The sequence below is a fragment of the Sabethes cyaneus genome, chromosome 2, assembly GCF_943734655.1.
Source record: "Sabethes cyaneus chromosome 2, idSabCyanKW18_F2, whole genome shotgun sequence".
In the NCBI taxonomy this organism is placed as follows: Eukaryota; Metazoa; Arthropoda; class Insecta; order Diptera; family Culicidae; genus Sabethes; species Sabethes cyaneus.
Window position 1 is genome coordinate 5466022 of NC_071354.1, and position 15557 is coordinate 5481578.

Consider the following 15557-nt stretch of genomic DNA (forward strand, 5'->3'; position numbering starts at 1 on the left):
ACCTATATTTTATCAGGCTGCAGGCCGTATCTTAATTGCGTCTATTTTTTCGCTCGTTTTTGCCCATAGTGCATTGCTACGAAAGCATGACTTCCTATCAGTAACCTGTTTTTAGTTACCGATAAGCCTCTGGTGACGTCCTGTCAGAGACCTGGTTTTCGGTACAGACATAAGCCTTTTAATATATTTTGATAGATTTAATACAAGATCTATTTTAGTGCAGTATCCGTCAAGTTCTGAATCAAGTCGCAGCAGCTTCACTGACTAGTCTTAAAATGGCGATATAGACCTGTGAAGCTTCCAGCGCTTTGTATAGTCAATATTCAATGAATAACACTGAGCTACATGTTAATTAACGAACAAGATTCTGGTTGAAAAAGTTAACACAAAAGACGTACTCAACTGAATGTTGTGATTCTATAACCTAGAAGAAATTTAAGAGTAATTAGAGCACATAAACGAACTAACTGCTCCTTCTGCCTTTCAGCAAAGCAGAACATAAACGCAAACTGCGAAAAATAATTGACGGATTTGAACCCACAACTCTCAATCTCGCGTCGAGTGCATTTCCAATTACACCACCACATTACATCATTATTTTTCACAGTATGCATATCATTTTTCCTAGTTTTTTCAATGTTCGTTTTTAACAAAAACATATTTACTCCCTCATATGAAGTACAAAATAACTTAACCAGTATGTGGTTTTAGCTGCACCAGGGATGGCTATAAATATAATTGGGGACAGCGCACTGTCATGTGAAACGAGGTGGGCAAAGCAGAGAAAAGCATCGAAGGAAGGGTACCAAATTACACACAAGCACGCATAATATTCAGTAAGCATATCGCTCACTCAATAGCGATTATAGCAAAAATAAATGCAGTGCGGGTTATACAGCAAACACCCGGGCACGCTATGTCCGAAGGCACATATTATTTAACTTTGATGCACCTCAGATTTTTCTTCACAGGCTGTTAGTATTGATCAAAACAATGAATTTAAAAAAGGTCTTAAAATATTCTATTTTGGGTTTTTTGAAAAATTCAATTTTTAAGTTTATATAGGGGTCATTTCCTCTCAAGTGATATTACCCGTTGTAATCGACCACCTCCGATTTCAACCAAATTTGGCATAATTGCTCATTTCAACCTTACCTTCAATTTCCCAAAGTTTTGTACGGATTGATCAATCCCCCTTGCAGTGACATGCAGTGAAAAATGAGTTTTTTCGAAAATCTCAGAAAAATAGAGAAACGGTACTGCAAGGGGGATTGATCAATCCGTACAAAACTTTGGGAAATTGAATGTGAGGTTGAAATGAGCAATTAAGCCAAATTTGGTTGAAATCGGAGGTGGTCGATTACAACGGGTAATATCACTTGAGAGGAAATGACCCCTATATAAACTTAAAAATTGAATTTTTCAAAAAACCCAAAATAGAATATTTTAAGACCTTTTTTAAATTCATTGTTTTGATCAATACTAACAGCCTGTGAAGAAAAATCTGAGGTGCATCAAAGTTAAATAATATGTGCCTTCGGACATAGCGTGCCGGGCTATATCACCAGAGATGCTGGTTGCAGTAAAGAACCCATACAGGAGAAAAAAGCCGATATCAAGATGATAAAAAAGTTGTAAAACCTAAATGTTTTATCGTAAATCCACGAGAGGAGAACAGATACCAATCACTGGGTTTTTACGTCTATTAAATTAGCTGTTTACAGGGTATCCGGGAAGCAGCCTTCAGTTGATAAATCATTGCTTATAAAGATCATAGTATACATTGCATTTGTAGATTCAAATTGCGTCAGGATGAACCTGATTTTGAAATATGCTCCCTTTCCAAAAAATTCAGAGACGACTTATTGAAAAATCTGTCGATAATGAAGGGTCAAATCTTAGAGAGACATTTAAGCCCAATGCTTTTTTGCTGAGAACCAACTCGTCTCGTCAGTAGAAGCGTAAGGAAAGTACCTATTTCAAGCAGCAATTTGTTTTTATTACGTTCCTCTAGTGGTTTGCATGACCACTTTCATAAAACCGCTGATAAAACTATGAGCTCCACTAGAACTTTATGATGACCGTTGTAAATCTATTTTCCGACCAAGTGGCCCACTCTCCAGAACGTTTTATAGGGCCCTATTCTGTAAGTCACGTCGAGTGTCACTTTGCTGGACTGGTAGGTAAGTCACATGCGCCACGATTTTGACGCGTAACTCGACCGAGCAGACCGCTAAAAAGTTAGCGACTCAATCGTCAGCAAATGACGAGTGAGCTTATATTATTTTAGTGGTGAATTAAGCCGCTATACTGCCTGTTCACCCCGCACTCGACACTCGACAGTGACTGACAAAGAGTCGAGTCGAGTTGTTCGACGTGACTTACAAAATAGGGCCCATAACCTCTTTAATAATCAGGTTATCAAGTCAAGTAGTCTTATAACGCTCTGCTGAAAACAGCAAAAGAACCGATAATGCTTTTCGCTGTTTGACAGCCACGGCACAATGGTCAAAAACGAGCTCGTAATCCCAATAATTAGAAGTAGCAGGTTTGTAAAAAAAATGCAGGAAATCGATTGGTGATGGTTTCATCCTGCGCAGACTTCGGGCAGTGGTCCATTTTGCCCTATTATCTCCAAACAGCATGATAAAAGATAATTAAATAATGTAGAAACTTCTTTGCCGCCCGTAAAATGAACTCAAATAGCTTCCAAAAGTTGTCAAAACATCAGAAGAATCCAATTCCATCCATTTTATACTGTGCGAAATGCAAGAATAATCTATTTTGCCCAATTTACCCCTAAATACATAGTAAAACCTAATTAAAGCGATTAAAACTAATTCAAAGACAGGGGAATAAACTCGAATAGAACCAGTACATTCGAAAGACATCAGGAGAGTTGAATGTAATCGATTTAGTGCCGTGATGAATTCACAATCGGTCCGTTTTACCTGATTCTCTCCTAGATCTACAAAAACCAGTTCATTTGCTATTGCGTAAAAAGTTCGGAAATTTTCAACGATGGTGTCTTTAGAGAAGTTTTCCAATAAAATACGGTGCATCTTTTTTAACTATTTGAGTGATCTTATAGTCATCTATCAGGGTGATACAAACTTTTGTTTTTTTGAATCCGTCCAAAAAAAATTTGTCTTCGGAAAGAATGTAGAACACACTAAAATGAGCAACTTTGCTGAATATAGTAACTATATATCTTTCACTAGTTGCGAGATATAATGATTTGCTTAAAAAGTACACTTAAAAATCAATTCTGCACAATAACTTTGCATCTAATTAATTTATTGCTTTTAACTGTTCTCCAAAGTTATTCAGTAGGATAAAACTCACATTTTTTCTGAAGACTAGTTTTGCCTTTGAATTAGTTTTAATCGCTTTAATTAGATTATGTATGTATATGGGAGGGAATTTGGTACAAGGGACTATTCTTGCATTTCGTACAGTATAAAATGGATGGGATTGAATTCTTCTGATGTTTTGACAACTTTTGAAAGCTATTTAAGTTCATTTTACGGGCGGCAAAGAAGTTTCTATATTATCTAATTAGCTTTTATCATGATTTTCGGGGATAATAGGCCAAAATGAACCCGAAGTCTGCGCAGGATGAAACCACCGATTTCCTGCATTTTTACATAGGAATAGGTATTTTGTAAGATTCCAAACCAGCGCACTGTGGACAAAAACGAGAGAAAAAACGGACGCAATTAAGATACGGCCTGCAGGCTTATAAAATGTAGGTGATCTTATGTAAACTTTTCCGGAGAATCGCGAGGTGCCCACCCCTTTCCTGTTTATCGTCGGAAAGTGACTCATTTTGCTCATTTTCCCCAATTTTTGATATTTTTCACCCTTATTGGACTGTTCCAAGCAAGGCTTTGAGAAAACAAAACTTAAAAACCTAATAATTTTGTGTAAAAAAGTCCGCAGAATCAAATAGGGCTTAACTCATTTAGTTTAAGCACATTTTTTTGTTGAGCTCCCGTTTTCAAACCGACCATACCAAACGGGAATTCAACCAAAAAAATTAATGTGCTCTAAAATAAATGAGATAAACCCTATTCGATTCTGCGGACTTTTTTACACAAAATTAGTAAATTTTTGCGGTTTGATTTGTCAAAACCTTGCTTGGAATAAACCAATAAGGGTGAAAAATGTTAAAAATAGGAGAAAATGTGCAAAATGGGGCACTTCTCGATGATAAACAGGCAAGGGGTGGGCACCACGCGATTCTCCAGAAAATTTCACATAAGATCACCTACATTTTATAAACCTGCAGGCCGTATCTTAATTGCGTCCGTTTTTTCTCTCGTTTTTGCCCATAGTGCAGCGGCATCTAATTCTTGGGACTACGAGCTCGTTTTTACCCATTTTTCGCTTTGTTCGAGAAAGCCATAAAGCATAAAAGTTGCTCTAGTAAAAAACTAAACCAGCTATATCTAGCTTTATAACTTGAAAAATATCAGTAAGCAGAAAAGTTAAAATTTTAGCGACCATAATGAAATATCGGATAGAATAAATAATAAATTTTCGGCAGTTTCCATAGTTGTGTAGCATAAGCGCATTAAATTTTAATGTGCACATCGGTATGATAGGTGGATAAAACCAACATGCCAACGAATTTTTACAATTCTTTCTGCAACTCATACCTTGATTAGATGGTTTTTTGTTTGCAGGCTAAAAATATTACTAATATATAACAACGGCCTTGCATAAAAAACGCTTTCAGTGTTGAACTCTAATACTCTTCATAATAGCAATAGCAAGCAATCTGTTTGGTCATGGTGTTTCCATTATACTAGCGCTAGAAAACTATCAGATTTATTGAGGTTTTACAAGTAACCGCAATAAGATCAATTTTGTGTTGGTACGCCATATTGTATTGCTATCACCCACTTATAGTAAGTTTAAAAGAAAAATGGCGCAGCCAACTAATTTTATGATGATAATATAGGCAATCATAATAAACTGGTTGATTATTATGGTACAAGTCATCTTGGTATTGCGTAATACCATAATAAAACCAAAGGTAATGATTAATACCGCAATTCATGCGGCTTTAGAATTGTTACTTGAGATGCGGAGTTCCGGACTATCAGAAGGATTGTTAAAAACTGTTTTTTTTTCTTCATTTGTATTTTTCTGGTGTGAAAATTTGTTTTCAATGATGAAAATCATCCCTCCAGTTTGCCGAGTGGTGGGCCGACCGGGTGATACGGTCACACTTACTTGGTAGTAGAATTTGAACAGCTGCTTTCCCACTAATTTGACATCATTTCATCTTATCATTTGTTGTTCTTCCCTTTTTCTTCAGATTCATAATTCATCTTTATGATCGAGCAGTATTTCTCAATCGGTCTTAGCTTCGGGGTCTACTGTTTCGAAATTACAGTGACGCCATATCGCTGTTTGGTTGAATTTAGACAGGTTAACAAGTCGGACCAAAAAAGGCAATCAACTCCTTGCTGCTAGTAATCTCTTGTAAGCACATTATTTTTAGTAAATTTGCTGACTCATGATTCCAGAAGTTACAAAAATGTTACTTATTGACACTCCGATCAGTATTTTATTATATTGTGGTGTTTTACCCAAGGTATTCCACACTTCGTTCTTTGCAATATCGTTTTTGAGTAAGCGAACTATTTATTTTCCGTGCTTGACCATCGGTGTTTTCACAACTATTTCCTAAAGCAGAGGTCAACATAAAAGGGAAGGAGTGTGTGTGTTTTGCTTTACACTTAGAACATATTACTTTGCATCAATTTCGCTCCTGGAACCAGCCACCGGAACAAGCTGTCATTGGCCCTTGGACAAGAGGCTTTATTGTGCATCTCGAACTTATGCTCGAGTATATTACTATTTGGATGCATTGTTTATTTTACTACAGCGCTTCTAGTGGTCGGATCTGGAATGTTTTGACAGCAGTTTATTTTGAAACTGCTCTTTTAGTGTTCTTTGTTCCCTTTTGCAGTGCTGAAAAGTTCATCATGATTAATTTGGTTTCATAGAAGTTATACTTGGTGGAAGCCGCGAACCGAAAATTAATTTTGGAGCCCCTTTGAAAATCCGACGTGGTTGATAAATGGCGAAGTCGCTGAAATTGACTAAATCGACCGTGTGCATCTCAAACATTTCGTGAACGACACACCTACTAACAATTGGTAGGATCTGCATATGAAGGTATGGAGAATGATTGGGGCAAATCCAGGATTGTCGGATTATTATATCGGCAGGAAATTCAATGCCAGCCAAAGAATCGTCAGAAGAAATCGTCGGCGAGAAACATTTCGATCTTTTTGGGTCAGTAGGTAATCAAACACTGAATCAGAATAGTCACGTATTTGTGACCGGAATTTGTACGACGAGGTCCTTACGAAGTACAAAAAATGGATGATCCTTATGTGCAATAAAATTACCTTTAGTACTCAACATTTTTATTTCATTATATATATATATATATATATATATATATATATATATATATATATATATATATATATATATATATATATATATATATATATATATATATATATATATATATATATATATATATATATATATATATATATATATATATATATATATATATATCTTGGAACCGATAGATCCGTTTTTTGCGTCTAAAATGATCGTACAAAATGGGCCGAGGGGCCTTCGAATTTCATAGAATTGTGTTCATGGGCAAGTGGATGTAGTTACAGTGACGCATAAAATAATAAGACCAACGCTCATCAAATGGTCCCAATCAGTGGTACTCATAGGAGAATCAATAAAACCAACGGTTTTAATTGTAGAAAATACGTTTATTATTAGTTATATCTAAAAATCTCTCATTTTATAGAAGTAGAAGTTAGAATTTTGTCAAAGTTTAGCCTAAATATCCCGACGGGGGTTAGACAGCCGTACATACCTTACTCATTAAAGTTATTTATTCTTTTTCATTAAACATCTCTTACTTAGACTTTATAAATGTACTTTCGTTGTAAACGGAAAAGTCAGCATAATCTGCAAAAAATTGATGGAACTTTTTCCTGCGCTAAGTGTTAGCTCTTAATTTTAATTTCCAAATGCCAATTCGAACGATTGCCATTTCATCCCGTCCGTCCGCATTATTCAAAAGTTTGTCGAGATTTTCTCTATCCATTCGTGAAGATAAATCACTAAAACGTTTCAACGCCCCACTGCGTGGTGCCGGCAAACATTACCAGCTTCTTGGCCTAGAATTATAAGCGGGAAACTTTCCAATTACTAACGGTCACTCTGAAGAAAGCAACCGCGCCGATGAACCTGGAGATAAATGAATTCTTACCAACAACTTTAGACAACTTGTTAAAAAACTTTACTCAGAATAACAGCGCGCAGTTTTTTTTCCAAAACATTTATCTGATTTATTTTCCTTCTTCGTCCAACATCTTTCGCAGGTACGTCTACGTCTGTCACGCACCCATCGCCCGAACCTGGTGTACGATACCGCGGGTGAAGAAGTGTATAGCCTACATCTGTATAGCCGCACTAATTCATCAGAGCACGAGATTTTTTGATCAGTAAGTACCGGACGCCAAGTACATAAAAGAAACTTTTCTTTTCCCCCGCAGACAGGAACAGCAGAAAATAGCAGAAATAATTGTGAGATTGCATGACTCCCGCACCGGATGGGCAAACGAACGAACAGTAGAAAAACAGACAAACGTTAGCGATAGCTTCTTTGCTAACTGAAGTGCACACACAACAAAGCGGGAAACGTTATCAAGATTCACGGCGGAAACGAAATGGGGTCACGACAGCTGTTTCTCCGGTTGAACACAGAAGTGTCTACAAGTTGCTGGAAACAATTCACTATTTTGCACGTGTTAAAATCTGAATGCACTTTGTCACTTTTCCATGTTACATAATTCGTAGGTAGGTTAGGTAGGTACATGCTTGATGTTGTTCAACAATCTACCACCATGCGCCTCCATCGTTCCGAGCATAAAGGAGGCGTAAACGAGTTGTGGTCATAACTTATCGCAAACGTGTTAGAACGCAAAAGCATGCAGTTCAACAGCTGGAAATAATTCATCGTAAATTTCCTTGTAGCCCTGTAACCTTGAAACACGTATTTGTCATAAAATTGCTTCATAACGTTACGTTACGTAAACTTCTGTTCAACACAACCGAGCCGTGATGCTTTCACGCTAGAGTTCCGGAACTGCAAGGTTCATCGTACCGAACACTTGCGGCTTATGCGGTTCACCTTCCGAGAAAACGAGCAATCCTGCAGATAGCCACAATCGGGCGAGCGAGCCCTACACTGTCGGCACAGGCAGGAAACGGCATATTTGCTGCGCTGATGATGATAACATATGATAGATGGGTTTGCTCTTTCGGTGGTTTTCTTTCGCACAGCAGCCCAAAACCAGCAGCAATCACATACAATGCCGAAATTGCTCATTTCCCGTTCAAGAATTGGACGCAAGATCCTTCCGACAACAACAAAAAACGCATACATGAAATAGCAAAAAATAAAAATGGAAGATAATATAGACACAGACGTTGAGAATAAATTTCCAGTTTTACGGCATATTTTATCCAGAAGTGGTTGAAACGATACTGTCCAGTTACATTCACATTTTCTCTATTGCGGGCCTACCGACTAACAAGAGAGCTCTTGGAAAAATGGTCGAAATTTTTCCCTCGTACAGCATCAGGTGGGGTAGGCGGAAGGGCCCCCCTTCCGAGGGTATTGTGTTGTTATTTATCAGACGGAATGCGAACCAACCGAATGCAAAGCTCGCCCGAAAAAAAACCTTATTTTCTTCCAGCAAACAGTAAGGTTTTTCCCATTTCGGCGTTTTTCGGCACATGTTTGCGTTGCGGACCGGTTTTCTGAGGTGCTTTTTTGTTTGGAAAGCATATGAGATATTTTGAACTTAACTAACAGCTTATCGGACTCGGAAATTCACAATTTTATTTGACAATGCCGGCCCATAATTTTTTGTTTATAATAGCATCTTCAAACTGTATTACTCTATAATTTAATATTTTTTGAGCCCATTTATTATGTACTTAAATTCGTACTGATAACGTGAAATTGCCACTGTCAACATTCTCGAAACGGAAAATGACACTTCTTTATGCCATCGTGGCAGCATCAATTTTCCAATCGCATGCTTCGATTCGCATCAAAATCGCTGACAGCTCGATGTCGTCTTACGTCAACCATCGTTAAATTACGCGCACAGACAGGAACAATATCCGAACTAGCGATCGGTAGCAAATTAGGAGCGGAAATACGAAACGGGACTTTATCCCACTTCGCAAAGCTTTGCGGAGCAATCATCATCTCAAATCCCGTGTCTTCTGCTTAAAATATCCATCGCGAAATGGAATCCAATTTGATTGCCTCCGTTCCGAGATCGTTGCATTTGCTTTCAGCGACATTATGACTGCCTCGTCTGCTTTACGAGGTCAATTGTCAATTGTCAATTGTGCGTGACAGCTAGGCTTTGCCACATTTAATTTCAGCTCATTTGTCTCAGCGAAAGCGTTTCACATTACTAACATAATTTAAAATCTTCCATAAGGCAAAGCAGCATAAACCTTTAGCAGCAGCAGCTGGTAATGAAATGTTTTATGGAGTCGTGTGGTTGTTTTTCCTCTACCCCGTTCAACAAAAGACACAGTCAATCGGGTATAATTTTATTGCTCCAACGACGATAATGTTTGTTTGTGATATAAGACAGTCCACGTCCACGCTGGGCAGAATTGAACAAATAAATAGTTTATATCTGTTGGCAGTTACTAAGCGGGGCAAATTTCCGAACGCAATAAAAGCAACAAGAGCAAACGACGCACTCGGTCTCATTGTGCGTTATTGCATTTTGATTGATTAAATCGAGCTGTTGACAGCAATCAATTATCGGAAATTTATCTATTCACATGAACGTCATGGAAGTGAAAAGAAATTGTTTTTCGTTTTATTTTCGTGAATACTAAGTAAAATAAATAATATTGTAATAATTCTAAGTGAATTGTGGCATGTTTTAAAAAGAACTTATTAATAATTCGATTATTTCTCTTCAGCATTATTTCAAATATGTAAATGAAAACTCGACTGCAATTAAATCATTAAAAAATGAGAATAAAATCTCCGAAATGAACCTGTCCGTCTCCACTCACCGGGTTGGTGACGGGTCTTTCAGCACGCTTGACATTGCAATAATATGACTTATGTTTTCGAAATGCGCCAATGAGTAACTGCTAGACTGCGGGACATCTCACCGAGGTGCATGTGAGAACATATACGAATACGACCGTGTGACTTGTGGTGATTGATTGGTTGACACGCAGATTTCACCACTGCCAGACTGCACAAAATTAATTAAAAAATCTGCTGTATTTCGCTGAGTTTACATGCTTTTCAGCTGGATAGCTATGAAATTCTTTGTTGCATTTAAAAAAAAGTGATGGTGCAAATTATGCATGTTTTATTGAATAACAAGGGCCGACATTCTTACACGCCCGAGGACTCATCAGGCGGATTTTTGTGTTTTTAATTACCTTAAAGCGTACGTTTCCATTTTAACGGGCAATGTGCAAACCATATTATCTGAGAGCAACCTTTTCAGTTAAAATTTTTTTATATTACATACATATTATTTTATATACAATTGTTATAAAACGTACTCATTACATCAGTTGGACTGAGATGGATGTTATCCAGTCTGAGCATAGAATGAAAAGCAACTTATCCCAAAGTGATTAGAGTCAGGAGTATTGTATCGGTCCAAAATTTTTGGTCTACAATGTATTCTGTCAGTGTTCCTTCATTACGCCATATTGTCTAAAAAGATTGTCGTTTTTAAAGCTTAGCCGTATGAAGAGTTCTGTATAAATAAAAGAAATACTTGTGCCCATGCCACCGCTAAAGGTTTGTTTATAAAATATTCCCCTACACCTCACTACAGCATAACTTTGGAATTTTTCTTTGTTTAGAAATATCGGTTACAGTAAGTATTTCCTCATTTCTTCCACTTTACAGGGTGAGTCGCACCGGCGTGTCTAGGCTGGGGCACACTGGGGCATGTGCCCACCTTCTCTTTAAAATTCACTATAAAACCGAATGTTTTCTGTAATTCAGTGCGCAGTTTTTAATTTGATCTGCCACTTTTTTGCGAGATATAAATTTTATTTGCGTAAAAATAGTTTCAGCTTCAAGTCAAGCTTATCATAAGGTCCACAGTCCACAAAGTTCAAATTTCAGCACTTTTTTCAAGCCCAAATAAAGCTTAATTTTAAGTTCAATTCTAAATACAATTCAATTCAAGTCATTCAATTCAATACAATTCAAGTTCAAGCAATTTGAATCCAATTTATACCTAATTTCCATTTCAATTTCAATCTTTTCTCTAAGGTCCATTTCAAGTCTAATTTCATGTCCATGGCGCACGGCTGTATTGTGCAATCCATCAGGTTATACTAAAGGTATGAACTGAGAAGGAATTACCTACGGACTGTATGGAAGGTCTCATATGCCCAATTTACAAAAAGGGCCATCGACTCTAATGCAGCAATTATCGAGAGGGACGGTCCACGGCGGACCAAATGTTCACCTTGCGACAGATCCTCGATAAATTCCGGGAATTCTTGCAGACTCATCATTTGTTTATAGACGTCAAGGCGGCGTACGATTCAGTTATACGAAACGAGCTGTGGCAGATTATGCTTGAACATGGTTTTCCAACAAAACTGATTAGGCTGATACGTGCTACCCTTGATGGTTCAAAATCCCGCGTCAGGATAGCGGGTGAGACACCGGACTCGTTTGTGACGTTAGATGGTTTGAAGCAACTTGCTGTTCAACATTGCATTGGAAGGTGCTATTCGAAGGGCCGGTGTGCAGAGAAGCGGTGCCATCATCACGAAATCTCATCTGCTCCTACACGGGTACAAATTTAATCTCAATAATGCGAAAAATGACTCATGATTTCAAGAATCTAGTGTATTTTCATGTTATGAATATACACCATGAATAATGTTCATGATTTCATACTTTTCTTTATCGTAACGCAGCCTGAGCGTTACCGTTTTGCACGCGAAATACTGAAATCATGAATCTTTTAACTTGGGACCATGAATCAAATTCCTGATTTTTCGACTAAAATCATGATCTGTAAACCATTGTATCGGAGCTCTTAACCTCACTGTTTTGACAGCAATTGATAGTTTGTTTACATGGTGTTAGAGTTTGAGTTGAGATTTCGCACGGCAGATAATGATCAAATTGTTTAGTTTTTATTGAGGGAAAAGTGCTTTACGTGCGTTTTAAAGTAATCGACACAGTCATCTTTCACGAAAACTTTTATTGAAACCGCTGGATTTGACAAAGTGTTAGTAGTGCGAGTTGCAGTAGCAGCAGTGGAACTCCAGTGGTAACAGCATCACCACTAGCAGCAATAGCATGGCCGGTGGTGCTTGGTACGAGCGAAGTTAGATTAGGTGAAGGCTGATAGTAGAAGTGCTCACAGTTCCAGACGAGAAATTGCTACAGAAACTAGCTCAACTTTTTATTTAGGTAAGTAAGTGATATTTGCTGCCAGTTCCAATACATCACTGCAAATTCCACTTTTCAGATGCTGATCTGGCAATTTGTCCCGTATTTTCTGTAAGGTAATGCACAACTTTCGCTCGTACCATTTGTCAACACCAAAGTACATCAAAGTGCATCCACTTTTATTTATTTTTCAGCACGTGATTAATATTATCCAGCATTCAGGAGGGTTAATAATAATCTACATTTCTCGCATTAAGTATTTATTCTTCCCCAACAGAAAAATAATGTAAGTCATTTTGATAGCTAATGTAAGATAATAATTGCTTTTATTTCTCCTATAGAAAATCAAACTAAATAATACCGATGGACACCATAGATGGATGGATGTTCAATATAGACTATTCAAAAAATGAAGGCATGTCCGAGCGGAAGCTGGAATTTATTCATATTTGAATGAGTCACTGGAGATGGAGACATTCAACTCTTGGGATTTTATCTTTTCTTACTTTGAAAACACGAAATTGCTACGAATCATAGTTGTCAAGATATTAATGCTATTGCAAATTTAATCAGACTGAATCCCAGCACAGGCAACCAAACTCAGTTGACCCCATCGTCAGGTACATCGTCAACGATTGAAGAAGACTAATAATAGCAACTCCTAGTGAAGCTAGTGAAGAACAATGTGGCGCCCGCCTTGCTTGATCAACTAGCTGCTATTACTAACAACACCAACAGCAGCAGCAGCAACAATAGTTCCAGTCACCAAATATCGTGTATCCTAGCGCTGTGTTTCCGGCTCAACAGCTACAGAAACAATGAGTCCAACAGCTTCAGCAATTGTATGGCCAGGCAATTTAATAAAATGTCAGCTAAACTTTATTATTTTAGTTTTTTCAATTATTAAAACAATATGTAGTACTGTCAAGAAAATAATTCAACCATTTCGTTAAATTATAGCTAGTATGGTATTAATTGTGGCTGGTGAATGGCTTGGTAATGCGTACCATCGGTGCCTTGTGCACTGGGCATAAAATAGACCCCGCAGTGGTTCACAGCCTCTTACCTAGCAACTCCTACCCCAACCTCCTCGTGGTACCAGCCGGGATACGAGCAACCTCGGGTGGAGATCGGGTAACCAACCCCGGTGGAAACCAAGGTCGTATGCTGACAGGGGAGGAGGGCTCCTTCGAGCTACGTTGGCCCTCCGGCGATACTGTGGGGTTGGTTGCGGGCTTTGCAAGCCTGAACCACTAAAAAAACCAAAGCAATGGACTCCGTAAGTAATAATAATAACTCTAATCGGAACAATCGGCAAAGACCCAGGCGACGAAAACGGACTAACGATTGGAAATTAGGAACATGGAACTGTCGGTCTCTAAATTTCCTCGGAAGTACCCACGTGCTTTCTAAAGAAGTGAAGAGCCGCAAGTTCGACATCGTAGCGCTGCAGGAGGTATGCTGGAAAGGAACGATGGTACGTACGTATAGAGATGGTCATACCATCTACCAGAGCTGCGGCAATACACATGAGCTGGGCACAGCTTTTATAGTGATGGGCGAGATGCAGAAGCGGGTGATCGGGTGGTGGCCGATCAACCCCCGAATGTGCAGATTAAGAATCAAGGGCCGATTCTTCAATATAAGCATAATTAACGTGCACAGCCCTCACCTCGGAAGTACCGATGATGACAAAGACGAATTCTACGCGCAGTTGGAGCGTGAATACGACCGCTGCCCAAGACATGATGTCAAAATTATCATCGGGGACTGTAATGCTCAGGTTGGTCAGGAGGAGGAATTCAAACCGGTGATTGGACGGTTCAGCGCTCACCCGCAAACGAACGAAAACGGCCTAAGACTTGTCGACTTCGCCGCCTCCAAGAACATGGCCATACGTAGTACCTTCTTCCAGCATAACCTCTACCATCGGTACACCTGGAGATCACCCAACCAGACAGAATCACAAATCGACCACGTTCTGATAGATGGTCGGCACTTCTCAGACATTATCGACGTCAGAACATATCCGGGCGCTAACATTGATTCGGATCACTACCTAGTGATGGTAAGGATACGCCAAAAACTATCTGTTGTGAACAACATACGATACCGCCGCCCGCCACGGTATAATCTAGCGCGACTGAAGCAACCAGAGGTCGCCGAAAACTACGCGTTATCTCTCGAAATCGCGCTACCGGAAGAGGGAGAGCTGGATGAAGCCCCTCTTGAAGACTGTTGGAATGCCGTGAAAACAGCCATTAACAGCGTAGCGGAGAACGTCCTAGGCAGTGTGGCACCGAATCGACGTAACGAATGGTTTGACGAGGAATGCCAGCAGATATTGGATGAGAAGAACGCAGCGCGGGTACAAATGCTGCGTAGAGCCACCCGTCAGAATGTGGAGCGATACAAACAGAAGCGGAGACAGCAAACCCGACTCTTCAAGGAAAAGAAGCGCCACCAAGAGGAGAAGGAGTGCGAAGAACTTGAACAGCTGTACCGCTTTCACGACACACGGAAATTCTATCAGAAACTCAACGGATCTCGCAAAGGCTTCGTGCCGCGGGCCGAAATGTGCAGAGATAAAGATGGAGGTATCTTGACTGATGACCGTGCGGTGATCGAAAGGTGGAAGCAGCACTACGATGAACACCTGAATGGCGTGCAGGCGGAAGACCATGATAGCGGAGGAAGTGACCACATTGGTGCAGCAAGCGATGAAGATGTGCCACCCCCATCGATAAGGGAAGTTAAAGAAGCCATCCAGCGGCTGAAGAACAACAAAGCAGCGGGAAAGGATGGCATTGGAGCGGAACTTATTAAAATGGGCCCGGACAAGTTCGCCGGCTGTCTGCATCAATTGATTGTCAAGATTTGGGATACGGAACGACTGCCGGAGGAGTGGAAAGACGGGGTTATCTGCCCTATCTACAAGAAAGGTGATAAGCTGGATTGTGAGAACTACCGAGCCATCACTATCCTGAATGCCGCCTACAAAGTGCTGTCC

The 15557-nt window shown here is 39.3% G+C and overlaps 1 protein-coding gene across 1 annotated transcript in view; it reads left to right on the forward strand.

Moving 5' to 3' along the window:
* Positions 1–15557, forward strand: part of LOC128734526 (sex peptide receptor) — a 97814-nt gene that overhangs the window by 66751 nt on the left and 15506 nt on the right. Inside the window, exon 4 of the mRNA XM_053828768.1 lies at positions 7437–7559. Within this exon, the coding sequence (XP_053684743.1) occupies positions 7437–7559 (123 nt within the window). The remainder of the gene's footprint in view (positions 1–7436; positions 7560–15557) is intronic.